At 38.6% G+C, this 27,743-nt stretch overlaps 1 protein-coding gene across 1 annotated transcript in view; it reads left to right on the top strand.

The window, feature by feature from the left end:
• LOC117294890 (serine/threonine-protein kinase 32A-like) overlaps positions 1-27,743 on the top strand; it is a 73,920-nt gene that overhangs the window by 8,516 nt on the left and 37,661 nt on the right. The window contains exons 4-6 of the mRNA XM_033777438.1: positions 11,145-11,200; positions 18,770-19,095; positions 24,089-24,126. Coding sequence (XP_033633329.1) covers positions 11,145-11,200; positions 18,770-19,095; positions 24,089-24,126 — 420 coding nt within the window. The remainder of the gene's footprint in view (positions 1-11,144; positions 11,201-18,769; positions 19,096-24,088; positions 24,127-27,743) is intronic.

The raw sequence follows: 27,743 nt of genomic DNA, 5'->3' as shown, positions 1-27,743 counted from the left end.
ATGTAGACCAGCAGATTTTTTTCGCAGCTTAAAACTATTATTATTATTTATTCGGCCAAGATGTCAACAAACATAAGTGTTTACTTTCAAAGCTTAAAAGATACAGGTAAACAAGAACATTTTTGCATGTTTCGTACCATATTGCACGATTCGTGACAGTATCCTTTTTGCACATGATACTGTACTTATGGGACCAAGTGTACCACATTGCATTCTGCTATATATATAGTACAAGTAGAACTAACTGACTATTTGCCAAGTACAGTCGCCATCGGCAACACAGTGGAGATGTTGCTCCAGGAAAGGATACAAGATGACAGCTCGTTAAATACCTACACTAGGCAAATTAATTTGCCTCTGGGTAAAGTGCTCGTCAGTTCTGGCAAGAAATAGCAAAGACCATGGAGCTATAGCTCCATGCTACGAACAATCCTGTTTTTGAAGCTTGCTTAAAAAATTCTGTTAGTTCAAGCGTCCTCAGCACTTGAGTATTAAGCAATGGGTGAAATTATCATGCACCTCATAGAGGCCTGTGGTCATACGTACCTTGCCTGGAGGCCGGCTGGGCTGTGGTCAAAGGTGTACAATGTACCTGGCCTGCAGGCCTGCACCGTCTGTGCACAGTCTGCCACTTCAACTGTCTCACTGAAGTCTGCTCATAAAATGCTATAAACACGCGTCATATCACTGTCATTTTACATTGCAGTGTTTAATGCTTTGTGAATTATTTTGTATGTGGTTTACACAGATCGATAACTACCCCTTGAAACCTCAATTACATGCAATATGTAATGTCATTTTATCACTCCAAGGTACATGTATGTAGAAGTGCCCAGTTTAAGAGACAAGTTGCCTTGGATTGGGTGCTTTGAGCTATAGAAAGCTTTTGAAAGTGTCTGTCCATGAAATGAATACATTTTTTGGGAAGACGTTTTATACAACAGTGCCCAAATCATACCTGTAGGCAACATGAGGTTTCATGTTCCTTTGAACTGTTCCAGCATTTTATACTTGTAGTATTCTCTCATGAGAATGTGGGGACTCTTGGAAATTTTCTCCCTCTATAGACCAATCCAGGTACGCAAGTGCTGGACCCCGCCATGCGCTGCGCGCCACTGCTTGGGTGTCTTTGTGCCTAGTTTTGTGCACAAAGCCACAAGAAAATCGTTTTCCTTTTCACTTTTTATGGGAATTGAATGTCTTCCTTGATAATCTATGAAATTTCCTTGATATATGGCTGATTGTATAACAACGTACTATATTCTTGATAAGTTTTTCTAATTAAGCAGAAAGTAAAATACTGAAATTCTGACAAAATACCTTGGCGATGTAATGCATTTTAGCGACTTTTATGCAGTTTTCCTGTCTTTGACCCCTAACTCGCGTAAGACAAGCACGTTTTTCAAGATGATTCGGCTTATAAATATTTTGTTGCAAATATTTGTAAAATAGCTGGTAATGTGTGTAGAATGTCCATTGTTGGAGAGTTTAAGCAGACATGGCAGATAACTTTATTTCAGAGTGAGGTAGTTGAATATTTAATTTAATCAATACAATATTAACAAGTTTCATGGCTGAAATGACCGTCTAATTTGAATAAGTTTTCAGTACTACAGGTACAGATGAGTACAAACTGTGCTGCATAATTGAGAATCAAATTAATTGAGCGAGTACTTCACGGTACATGGAGTACATACTACATTGTGATCTTTATTCAAACAGATGCTCACTAAAAGTTGCAAAAATTGGCTGAAGATTGAGTCTGGATTCTCTGTTTTTACGACACACAAGTTTTGCGTATTTTTTGGGGGTCATATTTGTGTGAAACATAATGTTGTAGGCCTACAATGTTGTACTGATTGTACAATAAAACGGTAGTTTATAGTTGTTTACAGTTCTAAGCATATTATTGTCTAAGGGCCCAATTTCACCCTGCTTCCACTGGCGCCTGGTCAGACTGATAGCACAAAAAGTAGCTAAGTACTTTTTTTTAAGGGGGGGGGGGAAGCCAAATTGTAAATTCATTTGGGTATGACATTTGGTTTTAGCATAAAAACTTGTTAGTAAGAGAAGATTTATCTTGTTTGTCTTTAGAATTTGTAAACAATGATCTGGAGATAAAGATACAATACTGTACATTGAGTTGTTATTGGTATTTATTACTAAAACTTACAAGACTGCTGTTTTTGATTTCAACAAACTCTCCCAAACTTAGGATTCTTATGACTTAGGACAAGTCATTTTCTGTATCCATAGACATTAAGACACATTGAACCCATCAAAAGTTAGGACGAGTCTCGAGATTAATCCTAGCATTTCATAAAATCGGCTGCTGGACTTATCTGGCCATGAGTTTACTGGCTGAAATATCACTGATCTCGGGCATGCAATCTACCTGTGTGTAATTTTCTATCCCTGCTTGTTGACTATCATGCCCGAGACAACCCTGAGACCATCAATTTGTGTCATGCTGGTTGACCATGTCCTGTCAGTACATCTTGTCTCGAGATGAAATAAGAAGCTTGGTTGGAGAATCTACAACTGAGCTAATTGATTGATTTTACAGATATTGGAAATCTTTCTTGTTAGCCTAGTTGGAGGGAAAGGGGGTGGCAGTGAGTTTAATATACGTACTGTTTAATTTTGACGGAAATTAAAACCCCCAAATTCATGTTTAATTTTGACGGAAATTAAAACCCCCAAATTCGTCGAGACTGGGATCTGTTTACTTTCATCGTAAAACTCCCCAGAAATAAACACTTGCATTGTAAATTACGTAGCCCCCCCAAAAAAAAATTATTGAGCTACACTGCAGATCTGCATTTTTCCAGAGCACAAAAAACCCACTTTGTATCTACATGTACATGTAATATGTGGATAAGGGTTTCAGCCAAAATGCCACGACACATGCACTAGCTGTAACTGGGTTCTACTCATTTCTAAGCAGAAAATTGCAAATTTGTTCAGCTGTCAAAGCAGCTTCTTTGCCCTGAAGGTTTTGGGCATGTTGCTCATCATGCTGTTTGTTTCAGCTGAGCCATTTAGGCCCTAGATGTTGAAATAAGATTAGTTTGGTAATTTTTGTGTATAATTGGTAGATTGTTAAAAATGCTGTTTACACCAATAAGTAGACCTACAAATTGTTCGTAATCAATGTGCCTCTTGAACATTGATTTACACCAAGTGCACGATTTACGCTGTGGGATCAAATCGTCATTTAATGCAAGGTACATGTCAGCCATTCCATTGTGACTCGCGTGACAATCTCACTGGTTTTTCAACTTTTGAAAGATCTATACTCCAAAATATAACACATGGCTCTCATGTAACTCAATTTATATAAACTCAGTGAAGAGCCCTATAACAAAAAATAAAAAAGGAAAACAAATTGTGTAGGTATCATGTTTTTATAGGAGTTCCAAAAATGTGACTCGCGTGACTGCCAAAAAATGAAAGGTGTTGCATCCCTGTATGCCATTGCCCAGTCGTGAGAATCACTTTTTTTTTAAGTACAAGAGAAGCACTATATTATACAATAAAAAGTACAAAATAAAAAGTTTTAATAAAATAGAAAATTTGTTAAATGCAACGTGACTCGCGTGACAGAAGTTTGTGACTCGCGTGACAAGTGAGAAAATATACAATAACTAAACAGGATACTGCATAACAAGAACATTTTACTTCATTCAGAACACTCAGAACTTGAAATTGAATCTTTTCATAAAAGGAAGAAACACCTGAAGCAACATTTAAAGGAAAAATAATCTGAACAGGCTTTGACTTAAACATGGTAATGTTGGGGTGGTTCTGAAAAGAATTGGTGGTTTAACAACACTGTCTGGTCGAAACGTTGAGTTGTTAAACCACCGGTTCTTTTCAGAACCACGCAAACCTATAGAGAGAACCCTTACTAGAAATTATTATATTGTTTTGTGATTGGGTAAAGGACTTTTTTCTCACTATGCTTGGCAGAGTGGTTAAGAAACCACAAATTTTGGTGTGAAGTTCTAATGGCATTAGACTGTGTTAGGCTGAGTACATGTAAATTCTGATAAGTAATTTCTTTATTGATGCCCCCCTCCAAATCTAACTTAAGAATACTGTCTTAAAATATCCAGTTTCATCAAATATTTTTGTTTGTTCTTGTTTTAAGTTTATCATTCCTTGTATTATTTAAATAATGCAGGTAAATTATTCAGATGTGAGCACATTGTACAGTGCAGTATGCAGTGTACATGTAGTTCAACATGATCTGCTGACAGTGTGCCAAGTTATAATTGTACACTAATAATTCCTTGTTCTAACAAAAAATTGGGCATAGTAGTATGTTCCAGTGGGCTGGGGGTGCTTTGGTAACATTCCATAGACATCATCCCCAGAATACTTTGGTAGCTTTTGCTAACCATGTGCATTAAGTGCATTTGCCGTGACTCGCGTGACAAACTCGAGGGTGTTTTTTTTTTTTAGGTAGAAGGCCTAAGTAAAAAAAACTAATTAATTCTTGAAAGACCCTTTGAAAAGACCACTATTATGAGAGAGAAGAAAAAAAATGTTATGGGTCTATAATAGAAAAAATACATAAATCATTGTTTTTGTGACTCGCGTGACAGTAAAACGAGGGTAAAAATTAACTCCCATTTTTCAAAAGTTAATAGTTCAAAAAGGCATATTTAATTTTGGCGGTCCTTACTAATGACTCTTTGTTGTTTATACATAATGATTAAATCTGAACACCTATTGCTTCATGATTTTTTTTTCAAAACCTGAATTTCAAGGATTTTTCAGACTTTTGTGTACACTTTTTACCCTTTACTCCCAAGGCTGTCGCAAAAAAAATAAAGAATATTTTTATAAAGTCTTTTTAGAAGAAGAAGCACTAGGTGTTCTTGTTCCAAAATAAATGTAAAAACTTCAACAATAACCATTTTAAATTTTTCACTATGAAGCGCAAATACCACGGAATGGCTGATGTACATGTGTATTTAAAAGGTATTTTAAATACGTTTTTGTTATGATTAAGTTGTTAAAAGTGCTCGTATTTAATAATCATACATGTAGTATCATAAAGTGTACACGATTTTAAAACATATGGCAGTAAATTTACATTTGCTAACAATAAGGCATACGTGTTAGTAACTTTACAATATAAGATAATGTTCAAAATAGGATGTGCGGAGTAAACATTGATCACAATAAATTTCCCAATGTCGTCCTTTCTTGTTTTTGAAGCTCGTTAATAATAATTTACTGCCGTTTACCCACCAGAACACACACATAGAGCTTCATGTAGTAGGTCGCTAGGCAACTGTATCAATACACACTAGTCCCATCTTAGATGGGTCGGACTAATTAAATTTATGGAGCAGCATCGGCTGCTCTTTATTGGTTACAGGTCCTCAAGCCTAGATCATAACTATCTTGGGCCATACCAATTTGGATTTGACACACTGAACAAATTTTTGATAAAACCTTCCTAAAATTGAACTTATTATTATTATTTTTTCTGATACGGAGTGGATTGACATCGTTTAAAAATAATATTAAAGTGATGGTTCTCTAATGGATTTTTTGTTTATTTCTCTTCAGATATGAAAGGGTTTTGGTTCCTTTTGTAGTTTTTGGCCAATCCCTACTCACTTTAAATGAAGATGAATTAGTATAATTCACCTGTAGAAGTTTCAGATTCATAAGTCTTAAGTGTAAAAAAAAAACCACATTGAAAATCACAGAGCAATCTCTTCAGAAGAGTCGCGGAAAAAACTGTTTTACTTTTATGCTAAAATAATTTCCGTCTCATGAGGTGAAAGTAATGTTTTTTGAAGTTGTTGTGCGTCTCTAAAACTACAGCACCGAGCAGCAAGTAATATTTTGAGGGAGGCTTTCTACTATCATTATATTTAAACCATGAATGTAAATTGATTGTGTGGAGGTTTGTGTTTGTGTAGTAGGCCTACCCACACCCTCTTAATGCCCACATGTTTTTGATGTTTGAAGTTTCCAAAATGAAGATACTGCCAACCCCTTTTATAATATTTTTAAAAATAGTTTTATACTTTACTTTCAAAGCAAACTAAATGGAGGCAATGTACTTGACCACATAGATGAATTGATCCTCAACCCAAATCTCCCCCTTATCCCCTGCTTTAACCAGTAAACCCAAGCCAATCCCTGCCTAGGGGTCCGATTCCAAGAGGTGACCAGCCTCTCCAGACACATGACAAGCTTCTAGGAGAACAGGATAAATATATAATTTAAACGTTGCTATGGTGACTGACAAGATGCATTACATTCAGCACAGTGCAGCTCTGAGGGTTGGTGGGTGTTTTTCTTTTAATGTGACTGTGGAGCAGTGAAAAACAAAAATGCAATTTTTATGCATGAGGTGTCCTCTTTGGTGACAGAAATCTAACGGTTGAAGTGCCATTTGTTTGTTATTGTTAATTGAATGAAGTTTATTCCTAAATGCCTGCATGACATACTTCATTTTAAACAGCAATGGCACTGTGATCCTGTTTTAAACGGTGTACTAATGTACAACACTCCTTGCCCATCTGTATGCAATATTAGGAAATTTGTTTGTCGGAATCGGGCCTGGAATTACACGGTTGCCTGAGCCCTTGTTGCACTAGTCTTGGCCTTGGTACCTCTTTAAAACAAATTCCATTAGATATTCAGATTCCCTGTGATGAAAGGGCCTTGCGAGCTGTTCACATTATGAGGCGTCTTTGGTTTCATTACCGTAAATGTAGAATAGCAGATTTCATCTGTAAGGTTCATAGGCCAGGAACTTAAAGTTCCTAAGTTTCATTAAAGGTTAAGATCATGAAAATCACAACAAATCACATATGAATTCCTTAACCAGATGAAACGCGCACTATCCTTCGCCAAGTAAATTGATTCTAAAATTGTATTGCCTGTTGCCTCAAAGGTAGACTACAAATGTACAGATCCCATGGTTACACAAAAATGTAATTTAAACTTGGGTTAGACCACACAGTCAATACTGTAGTTGGCGGCTACATTAACCTTTGTTGAATAGAGTAAAATAATATAATGGCCAAAGTCCAAGGGCTCCATATCGGGACTTCCACTGTTCAGGTCAAATAAAAGCAGGGAATTGTACGCATCATACATGTAGGCCTACTGTACGTGTACAGTTGAGGAGGTATACCTTTGGCTGAAATGTTGACAGTGAGTAATACATACATGTGGTCTGTATTGTAAACATTACATTTGTATTATACATGTAGGTATTTTTCGAAAAAGGTCTAATCATTAGTACCTTGTGTAAAAATACATACTTATTTCAACGATTAAGATTGTCTCTGACCCAGAGATTTCCTGTGACCAAAAGACTCTCTGAGATCCAGGGATTGTCTCATACCTGGGGATTCTCTCTGACCTCTGGGTTTTCACTCTGACCTGGGGATTGTCTCTGACCTTGGGATTGTCTCTTACCTGGGGATTCTGTCTAACCTGGTTATTCTCTCAGGTCCAGGGATTCACTCTGACCTAGGGATTCTTTCTGACCTGGGGATTCTCTGTGACCTGGTTATTCTCTCTGATCCAGGGATTCACTCTGACCTAGGGATTCACTTTGACCTAGGGATTCACTCTGACCTGTGGATTCTCTCTGACTTGCAGATTGTGTCTCTCTAACCTGGGGATTCTCTCTGACCTGGGGGTCGTCTCTGACCCGGGGGTCGTCTCTGACCCGGGATTGTCTCTTACCCGGAGATTGTCTCTGACCTGGGGGTTCTCTCTGACCTGGGGGTTCTCTCTGACCCGGAGATTCAGATTCTCTCTGACACACGGGGATTCAGATCACTCTTGAGTGCAAGTTTCACATACATGTAGGGGGTACAGAGTCGGTACAGAATCAATTAACAAATCTGAGCCATCAGTTTTTGAATTCTGGACAGCATCAGCTTTCCTCATCAGAATTATTCATTTTTTATTTCACTTGTGCCCATGGTCAGGGACCTTTTCATGTTACTTTTCCAGACAGACTCTGTCCGGTTGTATGCAACAGTGGAGAGTCCAGCCTTGGCTAATTCTGACCATGTTATTTTCTACTGACAGAGAAATTCCCATAGAAGGCTGTGGTGTAGGCCGCAAGAAATAAGCGTCAATTTCAGCAGTTAGGGGCCTACTGCATAAGTTAACAATAGCCTTGGACGTAAATTCAATTTCTAATAAAATGCAGTGACAAAATGTCACGTGTCCAATTGAAGTTATAGAACATTGAAACAAAATAAATAAACTGCAATAGAGATGTGCATGATAGGTCTCATGCTTGTTTAAGCATTGGGATGCCTGAGTGTTAAAGTGTGCGTGCTGTGCTCTTCACATGTTTTAACACTCTTCAAGGTTCTCAAAGTTTTCTGGAAAGTTGAAGCTGTCACATGACATGAAGGATGTGTCCAAATTGGTGGCTACAACGGAGGGCTATCGGAGCTTGATAACCACCTCAGTATGCGTTGAAGTATTGTAAGACAACCTCAGTATACTCTTAGCTGTACATCTGTACATGTGTAGCTGTAGCCACCATTCTGATACGGCCTACATGTAATGTTGTCCTCATTGTACCCTAGTACTGTCTTTCAATACATTGTACTTAACTACGGACACTTTGTGTTGGACCGGACACTCTGTGTTAGAGGGGTCTGACCTGGGTTATTTTTAGAATGGCCTTTTCGAGGCCGAGTTGAATCTGTTGTATCGTCAGTACAGTAAATTGTACCGAATACGTACTTCTGAAATAATGATTAAAAAAGGCTGTTTTAGAATTTGTACGAAAATATCAGTGATTGTTGTCTTTGTAAACATGTTTAATGCTGAGCTTCTTGAAGATGGAGGGAAGAACAGTTTCTTGTGTTTACACTTACAGTGTGTCCCTTACGTTCATGAATACATCAGCACTTTGTAATTTTTGTAAAAGGCGCTTTATAAATATTATTTAGTACCATTATTGTTGTTATTATAAGCACAAACTGGACAAATGTTTTTGTACACCTGAAAGTAGCAAAATAAACAAGGGGTACAATTGTTTTAGGATATTTTGTCAATCCTTGGCAAAAGCTACATGGTACAAATCCATGTTTACTTCATAAGTTAAACGTGGTCATGTTAAATCTGCTCTGCATTTACACCTGTGTTCTTGTGTTCCTGCATGCCAAGCATTGTCCTTTCAACCATACCATTATATAATGTCTAGTCTAAAAAATCTTAAGATCTAAGGTAATTTAACAGAGTTTACGGTGCCACTCCAGAATCTCAGAGGTGTCAACCCATTCCAATTGAAATGCAGCACAGATTAAACTGCTTTCTTCACAAAACAAGTCTGAGCCACTGCTAATGTGGTGACCCACTTTTAAAAAACATGCCCATGGGGGAAAAACAGACAACAGGGCCAAGGGTTGCTTCGGAGAAGAAAAAAAATAAAAAAAACCTGGTCAGATTAACTAGGTTTAGCTCATTCCATTTCATATGGGAGCCTCTCGCCTCTCCCTGGTGCAAGCTGATACCTGTCACAAGAGGGAGAGCAATTAATAAGCTGACATGCAATTTCAGCCTCTTAAGACTCTGAGCTTGTGTTCTCTCTTGAAGTCGTCTTCAGTTGGGATGGCGAGATACCCCCCCCCCTCCCAAAGAAGGAAAACTAGAATTGGACAGAGGTCTAATTGAGCAGATTGGTGCTGACTGTGATTGGATTTTCCACTGGATGCAATCAGGGTATCTTTTTTTTTTTTGGGGGGAGGGGGGTTCTTTTATAGGCAGTTCCTCCAAGTCAATGCATTAGCTCGCAATCAATTCTCGGAAGTTAACTGTTTAAGATCTAGTGTTACAGCATTGGTTACCGGTAGAAAGAGAAAAAGGATTGGAATGACGAACCTGCAGGTATAATCTGCCCAGGAGGCCCGAATTGACCCGTAGGAACACATGTGTTTCAAACATAGTGCGTGTAGCGAATCTGATTCTTGTTTTGACGCTAGTGGAGGCTTTCTCAAATGGGTCCTATTTCATAAATCAGATACTGTGTAGGTTCTCGGCAAATCTGGCTGTGATCTCTACATAGAAAATCCCATGACATGGAATTGTACTGTACATAGTACTTCATCAGGCTAGGATTTTCATCTTTGAGAGGGCAAGGTCATTTTAAGCTTGCAAAGGACACTTTCCATTGGAAAATCTTAAAGTCTACATGTATGGGAAACTGTTGAAGGGGCACCAAGGCCAAGCCCAGGGGCAATGGAGGCCGTGGCCCAGGTGTTTCTCGGGTCTGTTTCAAATGCCCGTGGTATCTTGCTTTGTCTGCTTACATGTCTTAACCACGTACCATTGCATGATGTGAATAAGCGAGAAACAAAATTCTTGACTGGCGCCAGGCTAATTTTGTTTTATGAAGTTCAACTAGTGTTCTGTTACAGAAAATGCATAAATGTCACTTCTGAAATACTAACAATTCTTGCGCATGTGCATTTCATTTGATGCTATCATACGTATACTGTACATTAGATGATTATTTTCTTACTATGGAGAGAAAACCCTTGAGGATTTGGGATAATTCTAACAGAAAATAATGTCAACTCCATTACCAACAGATGCATATTTACAGGTCGCATGTGCAAACATCGCAGGTGGGTATTTTCTTACTAATAGAGTAGAAAATCTCTGTGGCTTTTTTGGGGGAAATAAGAGCCATTTAAAACAGCTTGATGAATTTGGGCCCAGGGGCTTCTCCCAGGAAGCCTATAGGCTCTAAGCAGATGTTCTCAGCTCGAATCTGCTTGAAATGGAGCACCTTTGTAAACAACAAACTTCCAGCTTTTTTACAAACCTTTCTGAATGTCATCGACTTGTTTCAGGGTGGTGGTTTATTTTAAATCATCTTTTTTTAATTTCATAAACTTGTTTTAAAGCATAAAACACTGCTTGACAAAATATTTTTTTGCTAAGCAACAATTATAAACTGAATGTAATTTGGGCTGATCATCTGTTTCTATTAAAAGCAATACTTTTCTGTGATTAGCAAGTTTTTGTGCTTCCAGGTTTTATGAAATTTGTCTAAACAACAGTCATGCATTACTTTTGCTTTTCTTTTATTCTAATTAGCAACATTTCTTGTTTTTCTTTCGTTTCAGTTGACTTTGACCATTTCCAGATTTTACGAGCCATTGGAAAGGGCAGCTTTGGAAAGGTAAAAAATAATTCCTGTTGTTGGGGTGGTGGTTATCGAAGTGGGGGAGGGTGGGTATTGCAAAGAGGTTTATAATACACTCTACGCGGTATTCTGTTGTTTGTTATGAAGTATCCACATGATTTTATGCACATTGGTTAGGACATGTTGTTACTGGATAATATTTTGTGTTTCATCGTGCAATAACGATTTGGCGCCATCCCATTTTGCTTGTCAAATTTAGCGTGCTGAAAGTGCACACTCTTTCACTCTGTAGCACACAGATCTATCAAAGTAAACCATTAACTGCATACTCAAGATTACTTTTGATTTGGGAGGTTTGATTAAATGTTGGTCGTTTGTCATGTGCACTATGTAATTCTTGTGACAAGAAGGAAATTGGCCAGCCTTTCATTTCAGCATATCGAATTTTATGTGTGCATCTCTGCTTATTGACCAAATTGAGATACCATGTGTGATTTTACACAAGAGGCTTTCACTCATCATGTTCACCATAAACTGTGAAAGTCTGGAGTGCTTATAAATGTGAACATTCAGGACCAGAGCCAGTCCCAACCTTATTCAACATTCTCTCTTAACGACCCTGGAAACCTGTCAAAGATCAGTATTCTTACTTGGTGGTGTATCCCAACCTTATTCAACATTCTCTCTTAACGGCCCTGGAAACCTGTCAAAGATCAGTATTCTTTCTTGGTGGTGTATCCCAACCTTATTCAACATTCTCTCTTAACGGCCCTGGAAACCTGTCAAAGATCAGTATTCTTACTTGGTGGTGTATCCCAACCTTATTCAACATTCTCTCTTAACAGCCCTGGAAACCTGTCAAAGATCAGTATTCTTACTTGGTGGTGTATCCCAACCTTATTCAACATTCTCTCTTAACGGCCCTGGAAACCTGTCAAAGATCAGTATTCTTACTTGGTGGTGTATCCCAACATTATGCATAAAATAACAAATCTGTGACTTTTTTTACTCAATTGGTCATTGGAGTTGCAAGAGAATAGGAAAAGAACAAAACACCCACTCTTGTTGCACAAATGTGTGTTCTTTCAGATGTCTAAAAAAGGCTTCGTGATTGAGTGAGAAACTACCTCTTTCTCATCCCTCTACGTCTTACAGCTATAGAGGGATGTTTTATACTATCAACAGCTCTTCATTGCCCGTTACCAAGCAATTTTTATGCTCACAATTATTTTGAGTAATAACCAATAGTGTGCAGTGCCTTTAACAGTTGTCTAGCTTGACCTGGGCTTTCCTCGAAACTGTCCAAACATAATTGTGCGAGCTCCTAACAGTTCAATCAAATTCACAAAAATATGCCAACAAATTTCATTATTATCAAAGTAATTCGGTTAACAGGAAGATATTTCCCAAGATTCAATCAAATTTGGAAAGTTTTCTGAGGAGCTACCTGATATTTAACGAAGCACTTTGAACCAAAATGTTTGTGGCAGGCAATCCAATTATCGTGCACTCTAACACTTTCACGTGAAATTGAGGACAGAAATTAACATCTTGATGTTTGATAGTATGCAGAATCTAGCCTCTTGGAAGTCGGTTGGAGATGGTTGGAGAGACTCTATAGCTAGTTGTTTATCTTACAGATATGTTGTAACCTCACCCTTATTTTGCGTAGGATGTTTGATACTTTGTACGTGGATGTACAATCCTTTTTACCTAGGATGTAGGATACTTTGTATTCAACCCAGTGGGAAATCAATATAGCTAGAATGCATGTTTGCACTTGAGTATACATTTATAATGCACTTTGTCCCATAAAAAATTGATGCATTCCTTAGCAGTATTCATTAACTATACAGTGGGTATTGAATTATTAGAATTAGAATAAGAGTTGCATACTGTTACAAAATGTTCAAATGTTTCAAAATGTTAGGCCCTACATTGAATTTCTAGATAAGGTAGTGGGCATAGGCGTTGCAAATTTTTTGGCGATATCTCAAAAAACTCTACCACCTTTTGAAATTAAGTCTTCACAGCTTAGTTTTATCTACATAAACATGTAGGATTATAAGAGTGGAAAGGTTTCTTAGAAACAAAAGTATACTTTGCCTTGAAGCCATTCAATTTATATCTAGTATTTGAGATCTAAAATGTCTGTAGCCGGTTTTTAAAAACTGGACTGGTGAGAGAGCACTTTAAAACGCTGTCCATCAGCTGTGCCCAACCTACGGTCTGAAGTCCAATACATGTAGTGAGTTTTTCCAGGCATCTGAAAGTGTTATAGGAAAGCCCATATACTATGAAAATACAAGAAGAGTGTGCTTGATGGCGAGGAATAAACAGTGTGAGTGACAGCTCTGGAGGTATAAAACTAAATAGTGGTGTTAGGCCTTAGTTGAACACACACTTTCTACATCTACTTCAGCTACTTGTCAACTTGGCCTGTTCAGCATAAGGGGTGCGGCTGCCGAAAGTGGATGGTTTGTGTACTCTTTGGGTGTCAAAACATATACAAAATAGAGATGTGCAAGTAAAAACATGATTCTGAATGCCTACTCGCATCTGATGGCCTCCTTGAACTGCTCCAAGGTGGGCAGCTCGATGATGTCTTGAGGAAGTTCATATCCAGTATTTTATGGTCTCACCGGCCTGAGGCTAGTAGTTAAAGTGTTCACGATATTGGGACAGTATAATCATGACCAGACAAGTCTGATGATCTTTTTAAACTTAACTCAGTTGGATAGTAATACCTTTAGACTCTATAAGTAGTAGGGCCTATGTCATTCAAATGTTGGCTTTCAGTCTGTTAAAATACCTTTGATTGAGTTCTATAGTATAACCTTCTCTTACATGTCTTCTGGTTGTTCAAACAAATCATAAATAAATTGTTCTCATTTTGAGCAACAAGTCCTGTGGTCTTGTAGATTTCCCCTCGTAATCGAGTCTCAGGAATGGAGTGCTAATTCTAGCACTTTCTCATTTTAAATTGTACATGTCTTGAGTCTTGAGTGGAATAATCCCTATACAGGTCACGTACGAGCCAAACTGGGATGATGCATTGGTTACATCATTGGTTGCCAGTGTAACGTGCAAAGAGAAATTAAAGAAAAAGAAAAGATGCACACTTTGTACAGGTGTATTAGAATTGACACAATATTGTATGCACCACACGTGTATACAGCCACAGTACGATCCCAGATTTACCAATCCACATGCAATGCTCGTCTCACGCAACTTTTATCCGAACAGGATCTTGAAGAGAGTTGACAGCTTGAGCTTTGTGTCCGGTCGTCATGTGGCAGCAACATTAAGTTTGTGTCAAAAAATTACCCTATACAGTGTCGGCTGATCGTCGGCTGTGATAGCAACTGAATCTTCGATATTGTCGGTATTTTGACTGCAATCATTCCCTCTTGTGAATCAGATACTAAAAACAAAATAAAAAAGATGAAAAAAACAAGAATCAAGATTGGGGAGCGAAACTTTTGCATGCTGGTTTATCACTTGATGACTTTACACTCTGTTCACATATCGCTGCAGGCGAATAGTAATTTGTTTTGCGTTTTTGACTTGTACTCTTTAGTCATCCTTACTCAAAGTACATCGTTTGAGAGGCTTCATTAAGTGCCTATTAGAGCTACATGGTTCGCCTAACGATCAAGTTAGTTAATATTAGTGAAAGGGAAAAGTACATTTAACATACAGCGTCCCTTTATTAAAGATGTAGTGTGTGTAGGACTGGTGCATGTATTCTCAGGACAATTAAAGGCAAGTTTATCAGTGGTTGAAATAATGATGCCAAGATGAAGCAATATTACACGAAATATTATTTGTTAATTTATTGTTATTTTTGTTGTTTTTTGTCCAAATTATTGTTGGTGTGGATGGGGGTCTTGGAGAGAGAAAAAACTAGTGGGACTTCAAGAAAGGATGAGAGCAGGCACCATCATTTAGTGTTTTATTTTTAATGTCAGCCTCAGCTGCAGTCTCCCTGCAGTTGATCAAGAAGTCTTGAACCTGTCTCTTGTACTTCATACAATGTCTCTAAGACTATCAATCACGAGACTGCTCATGTTCAATGTGCTCCTCTCTGTCTATTAGGGACAAATATAGAATCAGCGCGTTGTTCTTTACAAACTTCTTTAGAGAAGACAATTGAAACATTCAACCCTTCTGACATGTACGGTATGAAGTCGTTGATCCCCTCAACCATAAAAAGAGTTGAAACCGAAATGCAAGAACATGGATTGCAGGCCTAATGTAGGCTTCGTTTATGAAAGAGCATGGGCACCAAGGCATTTTCTCTTTGGTTAAGTGCACCCTATGAGGAAATTTCATACTTACTGTATTGAAAGGGCACCAAGTCAATGACCAGGGGGCATGGAGGCAATCTCTGAATCTTTAAAGAAGACAGCAGAGGTTTTTAGCCATGCAGATCATGGCTCCAGATCATGAGCTGATCACTAGCGCCTTGTCAGCACTAGCACTGACAGCTGACGTAGTTAAAACAAAGTGTTGTCTCTTTGGATTACTGACCACTGACAGCATGAGTTGAGGTGTGAAGTAATGGGAAGATGGGGCACCATTATAGGAGGTTATCCAACATCGTCTTACCTGACAACAGACATGTACTTTTTGCATTACAAGTGCTTGTAATTTCATATGGATGTTCAAATGTCAAAACTCAAGAAGTCATTGACTTTTTGATTTCTCCGATTTGTTTTCTCTTTTAAAGAAAGGGGGAAGATGAAGAGGCTATACATTGTGCTTATAATCCAGACTGCAAATTTATCAGGAATTTTCTCAGAGTGAAACTAGGGTAAAATATTAAGGGGGCACAAGAGGGGGCACATGATTTAATAAAAAATAACAAATTGTGGAGAGGCCAACAAGCACTAAGAGAAGATTTCATTTGAGTTAATGTGAAGTACTTGGAAACTTAAAGACCTCAACATTAAGATCACCTGGCTTATCAAGTCGTTAGTTTACTGGCTTGACACTAAAATCACTTGCCTCAAGCCTGTCCAACAATAATGTTGAGCCCTGTTGTGCGATTACTCCAGGGAACAATTTCATCCAACAGTTTGTTTTGCGTCTAGCAAAAAACTTATACTGAAATTATGTTGTGCACAATAGAGTGCCAATACTGAGTAATAAATCATGATTTTTAGATTAGCAACTGAAACATTTTTATAGCATTTTGCTCTGCAATACAAGCGAAATCAGTCGCTGTACTCTGATCACGGTACCCTGCGCTTGAGTCAAGTCTAATTCAGGACCTCATTATGAAGAGGTAATCACAAAATGTTTGAATCATTCTCCATCTCAGCCGTCCCAGACATCTTCTCACTGACAGCGCGCTGTATTTAATTTCTATTTACTGGGTGTGGATGTAACATCACCTTCATGATTATCAATATTTGGCTGGGGGAACAGGTAGCAGCAGGGACTCCAGATCATTAGTGATACAAGCCAACGGGGGCTGTCATAGCGCACTGAGTGGAACTCTCATTGCATTAGGTCGGACTGTCATATTCACTCTGTTCAAAACAACTTGATGAGGGGACTGCATGAATGTCTCTCTGATTGAAATGACTCATAAAAGACTGGTGCATGCTTGCTTGCTGAAGGGATGTTTTCTTTAAAAACTTGTCACCAAGGATTGTCACAAAAATCTGACAGCATGTACTAGTTGTGCGGATGTATATTTAGTCTGTTACCAAATTATTGTACGTGTACCATCCATGTTCTAAAACCATAATTATTTGCTTTGTAAGCTTCCAATCTACATGTAGGACACCATCTTTAAGAAAATTCTTCAACACTAAACATAAAACAACACTGTGTGGACGTGTGTAAGTCCACATATTGTTTTTAAGTCCCGTTATTCTGAGGACTTCTTTCGTTCTCAGGTTGGCATTGCATTCCACATTCTTTAGTTATTTGCATGCTTTGGCAAGAGCTGCACTAAACATTTGTCCATAAACTTTGTACACAATTTCATTGTGTAGCGAGTACCCCAGTCTTTAGAATTCCCCTATGGAGACCTTTTGTTTTTCCGTTTTTGTTTGTTTTGTCCTTGGTCTCCATAAGGTACTGAAAGTGAGAGCCACTGTACAAATTTAAACAACACAATTATTCATGTTCATTTGGCCCTTCCTCTCTCATATTTGTTTTAGCGCCGAAGATAAACCAAATACTCCATGCCTTTTGATGAAACCCCATCCATGCCATCACAACCCTTAGGCCTGCCAGTATTTGTACTGTCCCTCTATCAAAATACTACAGAAGTGTCTGTTAATGTCTGATCCAATATTCGTAGAGCCCCCAAGTTGATGACAAAGCTCCCCCTCGTAACTCACTTGAACGTACTGTGGACGGCAGATCTAACTGGTACCATGTAAGTGCAGGCCCGAGATTAACTGTTGATCTGCATCTTTAATGGTTAGACTTTTGCAATCTGGAAACGGTGCCTGGAATTTGGGTCCGTCCGGAAGAAGGTGATCAGTCATTGAGGCACTGGGGAAGAGAGAGATAAAAGAGCATTCATCATGAAGGGTTTGAGGTCAGCTGAGTGTGGAGAAGCCTGGATATCTCATGGGGATCTGAACGCTGTTTTGGGGTGCGGTGGGGTAGGCTTGGGCTGGATTGAAGAGGGAGCTAGGCATGCATAAACATGGCTTTTTAAACAGATCTATCAGACAAGAAGAGACCAAGTACTCATAGACCAAAGATTTTTTGTTTGGTCATAGAAAGAAACTCCCCTAAAACTTTGTGTAAAAAAAAAGGTAATGGTTTGTCATGGATTTTATACTGTCCATGCTTAGCTAATTTTGAGATTGCATTATGTTGGAGACGCACTTTAAAGACAATTTCAAGTCAATAAAAATAATGAATACGTTAGTAGTGCGGCCCCTTCAAATCAAATCAATCAAACATTTATTTCCACGTTCACATCACATGGAGGCATCATCCTAAAAGCCGAGGCTTGTGGCGGATGTGCCCGTTACAAGATTACAGAACAAAACAGGAATACAGCACTAAATAGACGAATAAATAAATACATACCACTACGGTAGATAACTACACAAAGGTTTAACCATGGTTAAACAATGTAAATATAACTATGAAGCAGAACATGTAAGTGAAGTAAACAAAGGGACAACAATTAAACAAACAATACAAATTAGAAAACGTAGACGAGTAAGTAGGTAGGTAAGTAAGTAAAGGCTAAGCCAACTACCAGTATAAAAAAGCAAATCGATCAATTATGTTGGGAATTTAGTAAAAACGTTTTTAGTCGGTATTTAAACGAGCTAATTGAGGGGCAATTAGTAATTGGTGGTAGAAGATTATTCCAGTTTTTTGGTCCAGAAACGGTACTTGGAAACGGATTAAGGAAAAACGCTGCAGTTTAAAATGCCTGAAGACAGCAGACCTGTTAAAACAGTAACATAACATTCCACCTCATGTTTTACATATCATGTAATAATCGCCAACTTGCGATGTGTCCCCTCAGGTCACATAAGTTACAAGTGCAAGACAAACGATGAGCATGATCCATGGACTAAGGTTTAACAAAAAGTATATTATTCCGTGTCATTTCAGGTGTGTATAGTCCAGAAGAAGGACACCAAGAAGATGTTCGCGATGAAGTACATGAACAAAGCAATGTGCATACGCAAGGATGCAGTGCGGAACGTGCTGAAGGAGCAGGAGATCCTCCAGAACGTAGAGCATCCGTTCCTGGTCAACCTGTGGTTCACATTCCAGGATGAGGAGGACATGTTCATGGTGGTGGACCTACTCCTGGGCGGGGATCTCCGCTACCACATACAGCAGGGTGTCAAGTTTGACGCCGAGCGGGTCAAGTTGTATCTATGCGAGATCGCGCTGGCCTTAGATTATCTCAACGCACATCGGATTATTCACAGGTGAGGCTTGACATTTCCTGATCTTCCTTTAACTATCTCAACCAAGGCCTGATCATGGAGGCAACGAAGATGATTGCCTCCATGCCCCCTGGTCATTAGTGGTTTGGGTGTATACATTGTATGCAAATTTACTCAAACCCAATAGTGTCATATGAACGTGTTCACCATGTATCTTAAAATGGCTTATTGCCTTGGTGCCCATGAAATGTACGATTTCCTTATAGGGCGCCTTTTACCAAGGAGAAAATGCATTGGTTGCCCTTGCCCTTTCAAAAAGAAAGCATACAGCCTTTCACCCCCCTCCCCCCATAAAATTCATCTCCCAACGGGAAATCAGTGCTATTCATCAAGCACGTTCAGACCATGATTTCATTTGCAGCGAGAGCTTCCTTTCGACTTTTGCCAATCCATGGGAGTCAATATAGCTGCCATTGTCCTATTGTCTCCTCAGTCGGGGCAATCTTCAAATAATCTTTCAGCGATTTCGATTTCAAACGATGAACTCCCTTCAGTGGTCGAATTCATTGAGATGTTGACTGGGATAACACGGTAGGAACTGAGATGAATGCTCTTTAAAGGCACTGGACACTATTGGTAATAACTCATAAATAGTTTGAGCACAAAAACTTCCTTGATAACAAGCAATGGAGAGCTGTTGATGCAACCTTTGTCATGTTTCTACAACTGCTGCTCTTTCTCTCTTTTCTTTGTTCATAGTATGACAAACCAATTGGCATACATTTATACATGTAACGGTCCACGAATTCATGGTTACTTGCCTAATAAAAGATACACCTGTACTTTGTATATTACCACAACAAAATGTTTAGTGCAGCTGCTTATATTTTGGAATCTAAAAGATTTTGACAATGCCCTTGTGCCCTTCAAAAGTTTCCCAAGATTTTCTAATGGAAGTGTCCTTTGCAAAATGAAATAAGGCCTTGCCCTTTTAACATGTTCAAAGATGAAATTCCAGGCCTGGCTATGCAAGCGTCGCAGTCGGATTTGATTACAAAATGCAATGACATGAATGAAGTCAATCCTCCCCTTGCCACAGGGGAGTGGAGTCTCGCTGTAGTAGAGCGCTTTTAATTCTTTATTTTCTCGCGTTTCGAAGTTCGGCGACATTAACTTTCCCTCAAATGAAATTACTATTGACGAAAACATGGTACCGCCCTGCTTAATGTGCAGGAGAACCAATCTTAACCAATCAACCAATTATTTGTTCAGCTTTTATACAGTACATAGCTGGTAGCTACACGAGTGAGTACCATTCCATTGAACTGTGATATTATTTTCCAGGTCACTACTTGACATGGTTGTGGTAGTAGCTTTGATATTCTTCATTCACCTTTTGAAATCAATTACTTACAACTGCACATTTGAATTGAAACTGGAAACTGAAGTTGAAAACTTGCTTGGTTTCAGTTGTCTGTGGTAGGAACGTCTGTGGTGCCTACCAGTGAGTTTCTTTCCTGATGTTACCTCCTTCATGGAATTGAAACTGGAAACTTAAGTTGGAAACTTGCTTGGTTTCAGTAGTTTATATTGCCATCAGCTGTCTGTGGTAGGCATGTCTGTGGTGTCTACCACTGAGTTTCTTTCCTGTTGGGTGTGTTTTGGCGGTCGTAACCAGTAACTGTTTTGGTTGAATTGGCCAATGGTTATTCACTGGCCAATGACCAAAACAGTTATTGGTTACGGCCGCCAAAACGCACCATTGAGGTATCTCCTTCAATCCCCCCCCCCCCACGGACCTTGAAAAATGGGGGAGGAGGTACATGTAGGGGAAGATGAAATAAAAGAGAAATCATTAAAAGAAGGGGAAGATAGAAAGATGTCTGTAGTAATAAATATTTTGAAGTATGCAGAACTCCTTGACCCATATCTCGGAAATGAAGGATTCATCTTTGAATCAGTTCCGACACCACAAAGAAACCTGACATTTTAAATCATGTCATCCTACATACAGTCACAATACATCAAGGTTTTACTATTTGGAGAGAGAGGAATTAAATCTGAAGTAATTCCGGACAATAGCTGGGCATGTAAAGAAGTCACTTGGATGACAACATTAATATCGGCAAAATGCACAGAAAATATAAACCAGAGTGGTGCTTATAACTCGCGGCAACATGAAATGGCCGCAGAGTGTCTTCTTTTCAAGTCTGAATGCCTTAATCTGCATTCAATTCATTCGGCTTTTCAAAATCGTACTGGTAAACATTTTATTACTTCCTTTTTTCGTTATACCCCCCCCCCCCCATATGGCCTATGGTTACAATCAGTGTTGTAGCCAAGGTGAGCGGTGCTGGGCAGGCCTGCCAGTAACTAACAACTTTCACCCAGCACTCTTAGCAAACAAAAACGGTGCTGCCCAGCACAGATTTGCCCCAGATTGCACTTCAGCAGTGATGGCCCTCATATCTTAACATGAAAGATTTGCCCCAGATTGCACTTCAGCAGTGATGGCCCTCATATCTTAACATGAAAGATTTGCCCCAGATTGCACTTCAGCAGTGATGGCCCTCATATCTTAACATGAATAACTTTGTTGAACCACTCGCCCTTGGTGGACTAAATTAAATTGGATTTAGAGCCCACCCCTAAAATTTGCCTAGCACTGGTTACAACGCTGTCCGCCTTCGTCTCTTTTCCCTGATCTATCCACCTGATACTCTCCCCGTTATCTCCCTTGGCCACTTGCTGCCAATGTCCCTGTTCCATTTTCTCATTATTCCCTTTTCATAACCCTAATTTTACTGGGCCGGGAAATCAATAGGCCTGTTGCTCGGACTAGTTTTGAGAGAGATGGAATATTATGGACTGTGGCCTTCATACACACAGAACCTTTAGGGTGCCTGCTTTATACTTGAGAGAGAAAAACCTGCACATAATTGTGTTTACCTAAATGTACCACTGGTGCTACATGTACATTCTACATGTACATCATTGATAGGTGTACCAACATGTAGGGAAGGCTTCTTCAGACTAGCAAGAGAACCAACCATTAATGATTTTTTTCCTACCCTTGAAAACAGTTGTACATATATGTACCTTCCCTTTTTTCTATTTTTGCATATTACATGTAGTCTTGTGCATAGTTTTAGCCAGGTTTTGTTATTAACAGAAGTATCAATATTTGCTGGAAATTTAAAAACTGGTTGTCCAAATAGTTCACTTACAATACATCTACATGTAAATGACAGATAAAACATGGTGTCCAAAGGACATCTTGACATCCCTCTGACTAACACTACACTGTATGGTCATGTGGATCGCAGTCATCAAGAAAGCAATTTCAAAGTGAAATTTCAGCTTCGTTTTGTTGATTCTCACTGATTTGCTCGCAAAGAAATTGCCACCGAAGCAACATTTATTATGAGTTGTTCCCCAGATGGTACTTACTTCCATAATCCCAGGACCGTTGGAAGCTCTACTATCCAATACTAGGGGCTTCAGCAGATGTATTGTTTGTTTGCCTGTCAGATGAGGTGTCTGTACTTTCATCAATGTAGCACACCTGATACCTTTTTCTATGCCCTAAGCTATTTGTGAAAAAAATAGAAAGCGGGACAGGCTGAAGTTGTTGTTTTCGGATTCTCCTCTCACACAACCTGTGGTTTTTGGCAGTTAAAGGCACTGGACACCTTTGGTAATTGTCAAAGACCAGTAATCTCACTTGTTGTATCCCAATATAGGTATGCATACAATAACAAATCTGTGAACATTTGGACTCAATTGGACATCAAAGTTGCAAGAGAATAATGAAAGAAAAAACACCCTTGTTGCACAAATATTAGGCTTTCATCAGATGCCTGAAAAAGCCAAGTGAGAAATTACTTCTTTCTCAAAAACTAATTGAGAACCAAATTTTCACATTTTTGAATATTACCAAAGGTGTCCAGTTTCTTTAGCCTTCATGTCGCTGTTTAGAAAAATGTCCTTGCACATCTGCAGTTTTATTTTTCCTCTTCCTTTGGTTTGGAAATATTGATGTCACAAAAAGGCAACAAAGGTTCTCATAATAAGCACCGGGATTGGTGGACAATTTGAGTAGGCACTTCCTGTGAATGGCAATAACTTGAGCCGTTCGCCATGGCTGATATCCTGCCATGGTATACTGGAATGTACAAGCCCTCTGACTTGGCTTCCTTTGAGACGCACACCATGATAAGTGGTTGTATGTTCATTCTCTTCAGGCATGCAACTTTTCCTTGGATCAGCTGATTTAATCTCAGCGAAGGTGATTGCCTCCATGCCCCTTGTGCCTTGATGCCCTTGAAATGCTCTTAAGTAGAAAATTACAATTTACTAGAGATTACATGTAGGGTGCCCTTTACCAAGGAGAAAAATGCCTTGGTGTCCTTGCCCTTTCAAAATGAGGCATACATACATACATGCACTGCCCCGGTTTATTGGTCCAGTCAGAAACTTGTAACTTTTTCCTCACTCACATGTTGAGGACTCTATATGTATCTATTGGAAAATGAGTACATCACAAAGTTAAATATTACATTTCCCTTTAATGATGACATTTTAAACATTTCTCATGAGGACAGGTACTATAGCAACAACTCAAGTGAGCTTTAGATTAAAAACTGCAATTGCTTTCTGATAACCATTGAAACATAAAAGCCATAATGCGGTTTGTAAAGTTGATGGACATGGTAATTTTGTCTCCTGAAATTATGGTTTTGAACTCTGCTCTTCCCATACATGTACCTTGATCCCTCGGCTGTTGCTTCCCAGCTTGTATCAAAAACGGTTACAGGTTGAAAGGCTTTTGACTTGCACCCAAAGTAGGGAGACAACCAAAAGAAGGGCTAGTCGACAGCTCAGTTGGTAGAGCACTAGCATGGTAATCCAGAGGTTGGAGACTCAAGTCCTGCTTTAGCCGATATTTTTTTGTTCAACCCAAAACCGAATTTAAACAAAAAGAAATTGAAGATAACGTTCTAATCATGTCATGTTATTTTGTTTAATGCCACAGGGACATCAAGCCGGACAATATTTTACTGGATGAAGATGGTAAGTGACTCATTAGTCCTTTTAGCACTAGAGTTCTCTTGACATTGTTTACTTAAAGGCACCGGATTGGACACCTAACCTTTGGTAATTGTCAAAGGCCAGTATTCTCACTTGGTGTATCCCAACATATGCATAAAATAACGAATCTGTAAGAATTTGGACTCAATTGGTCATCGAAGTTGCAAGTGAATAATGAAAGAAAAAAAACAACTTTGTAGAACAAATTTGTGTGCTTTCATCAGATGCCTAAAAAAGGTTTCAGGCCTGTAGTCTATTAATATTAACACTGTATGTTACTTCAGAGGGAGCTGTTTCTCTCAATGTGTTATACAATCAACAGCTCTCAATTGCTCATTACCAAGTAAGTTTTTATGGTAGCAATAATTTTGAGTTGCAAATAGTGGTGCTTTTAACAATCATTCTTTTGTTATGATTAATTTTTTGGGTTTGTATTTTTAAAAATAGATTCCTCGTTGATAATTTGCTTGATTAGGAATGGCGTTGTATGCCATTTGTAAGCAGATCATTCATGTGTTCGCTTACATAAAGGTTAAGCATTACCTTTGACTGGGGCGTCTTGTTTTTCAGACTGTTTTTTACAAATGCCGAGGTGTACAAGTGTGTGTAATCATAGAGCAAGGTGTAATTCAACTCGGACACTCTCCTTTCAATCTTTGAAAGTAATACTTGAAATGCATACATGGAAGTTTTCTGCTGAGACCACTTTTCATCCGCATTCAAAAGGCAATGCTCTAACGTTCTCCAGAAACTGTTTAAAGGGAAGGTATACTCCAAAAATTAATGACTGTGGAAACTTTCTTGGTAAGAAGCACTGCAGCTGTTGATTATGTCTAACATTTTGAGAAACCATTCCCTTCAATGGATTGTGTTTTAGAGGTAGGGATTCAAAAGCATTTAAGTCTTAGCAATGTTTCTCAGATTGTGAATACCAATTGCGGATTATTCTTCCTGCTTGGACATAACCATGCTTTTTCATAAAAGGTGAATAGACCGTATTGAATATGAGGTCACTACTCAAATATCTGCCCTACAAAATGGTGTCTGTGAGCGTGTACGTGTGTTTGTACGCGCATGTGATCTAGAAATCAAACCGTGAGTGCTGCATGCTTCTTTGATGTACGCGTTTAGACCTGCATACGGTTCGCCCTACAAGATGGCGACTTTCATAGCAACAGAGGGGTTATTCAATAAGGGCTATATAGACAACAAATATTGTTGATGCGTTTCTGTATGGGATTGTGATGATCAAATCAGCCTGTTTATGTACATTTGAATTCACAGACACAATTCCCACCGACAGACATCATTGTCCTTCTTTACCATTGTCAATAAAAATTATTTCACAGTGAATCTAAAGAGAAGGAATACAGAGAATGGAGACATCTAATTTTGGTTTCCAAGTAACCTCACCTGATTGCATTCAAGAAAGAAATCCCCCTTGATATTAAGTTGATTAGTTGGATGGTTGGTGAGGAACGCTGTGTACAAAGACATTTTCCTAATGAAACCCAATTCCAACAAGTCAGCGAGGTTGTTTGTTACAAGCTTAGTATTAACCATAGTATGACAGATCTAGGGCCCGCATAAAGCAATGATCCCACAGGACAATGTTACATCTTGACGCTAGTATAAAAAATAAAACAGTAAAATAATTACAGCAACAAATTCTACAGTATGCACACATTGTATTCTTTGGCGAAGTTGTTGACGAAGAGGCAACAGTATTGTCACGTCTTGCTCATTAACTTCATTTGTGTCTAGGAAATAAATGTCTGGGGTTTCTTTTTTAATTAAAAGTGTTTCTATGTGCAAAGAGTTTCATTGGAACGTTTCAAGGACCAGAAATTTTCTTGTAGCGTCTACATTTTATCTTAAAGTGACCAGTGTTGATGTCGCACCGAACACAAGTAACACCTGACCACTTTAATTCAATTGATCACAATCACGATTTGTTTCCCCCTACTGGTGCTCTGGCTACAAAATAATAAAGGAGCGGACGCGCTGTACTTGTAACACCCATTCCAGAAGACAAAAATACATTGCCCCGAAGGACCTCAATAGCACAACCAAGACAGCATTGAATGGAACTGTCTTGACCACCAAGATTGCTCCACAAAAAACGTTACCGATCAATTTCAGCAGGAAGTTTACAGTTGGCCAATATTGACCCAACGTTAAACTGCGCTGTCCAGCGCTCCTTTGGTCTCATCAATAGCCCTGGCCAATATGCAAGTTTTAAAAAAAAAAACATCAAAAAAACAACACTGCATTTGGTTTGACGTGGACTCTGCTACACGTACATGAGGCTTATTATGTACATTGATACCCAGGAGGCCATTTGATTGTCTTCTCATGCTGTGCGCTGCATTACGATTTTAAAGCCATTATACACTTTCTGTACAGAAAAACAAAAACAAGTTCACAGATTTACAAATAATTTACTGGGTTTACAGAAGGTAATGGTGAAAGACTTCTCTTGAAATATTGTTCCATTGAATGCTTTACTTTTTGAGAAAACATTCAAACAATATCAATCTCGATAGCGAGAATTACGGATTTATTATAAACACATGTCATGACACGGCGAAACGAGCTGAAACAAGAGTGGGTTTTCCCGTTATTTTCTCCCGACTCTGACGACCGATTGAGCCTAAATTTTTACAGGTTTGTTCTTTTATATATAATTTGTGATACACGAAGTGTGGGACTTGGACAATACTGTTTACTGAAAGTGTATAATGGCTTTAATGCATAGTGTTATTGGGACTTGCGACTTTGTGTAGGAAGTGTACACGTAGCTTAAGCGAAAACAGGAATAGCCTAATAAGTATGTGTACTCAATCAACAATTTTTTTTTTTTACTGTACTACATTCCAATTTGTACAATTTTTAGTTTTCGATCTGGAAATTGTGACAAAAATTTTGCTTTTAACTGCCTTCAAAAATGTGCTCAGAGTTTATTTCACTTTAGTAAGATCTTACACCTGGGTCGCGTGACTGAAATAAAGTTGTGTTGGTTTGGACATCAGTTATTTACATTTTTTAAACTTGAGCAAATTCTGATACGTAATTTTTGAGATAATTGTTTTTTCTTCTTTTGCGAACCAATGAATATTTTCTGGTTACGCAGTTATGACGTACATGTAGTGTGATATCAGTGACGTTTCATCACGACACTAGTGGCTTGCTTCATCAGACTGGCCACAGCTGGTTTAAATTCTCCTTTTATCTTTGCTGAAATTTCATGTACCATTTCATGTCATAGCAAATGACATTGACATATACCGACTTGGCCATCTGTTATGAAATTGTGCAGTGCCTGCGTGTACATGTAATTGCATGGTGTTTCACACGTCCTTTCATATGTTCATTTATATTATTCCTGGCATTTACAAAACCTTCACTCATGTTTAAAGGCAAAGCATTTGTTTTGGAAACATTCAATTTGAGAGTTGTTCCGACAGTAAAGATTCAAATTTTGGGCCATTAAGACTGTAATGATTTTCATTGTAGAAGTGAAATGTTTCTCAACATACTTGAGTAACTGTCAAACACTGTTGTAGGCTTCTAACCAAAGGTTGTTATTCCCATTAATT

This window comes from Asterias rubens, chromosome 9, assembly GCF_902459465.1.
Source record: "Asterias rubens chromosome 9, eAstRub1.3, whole genome shotgun sequence".
Taxonomy (NCBI): Eukaryota; Metazoa; Echinodermata; class Asteroidea; order Forcipulatida; family Asteriidae; genus Asterias; species Asterias rubens.
Note: the sequence above shows the minus strand (reverse complement) of the source record. Positions and strands in the feature narration are given on the sequence as shown.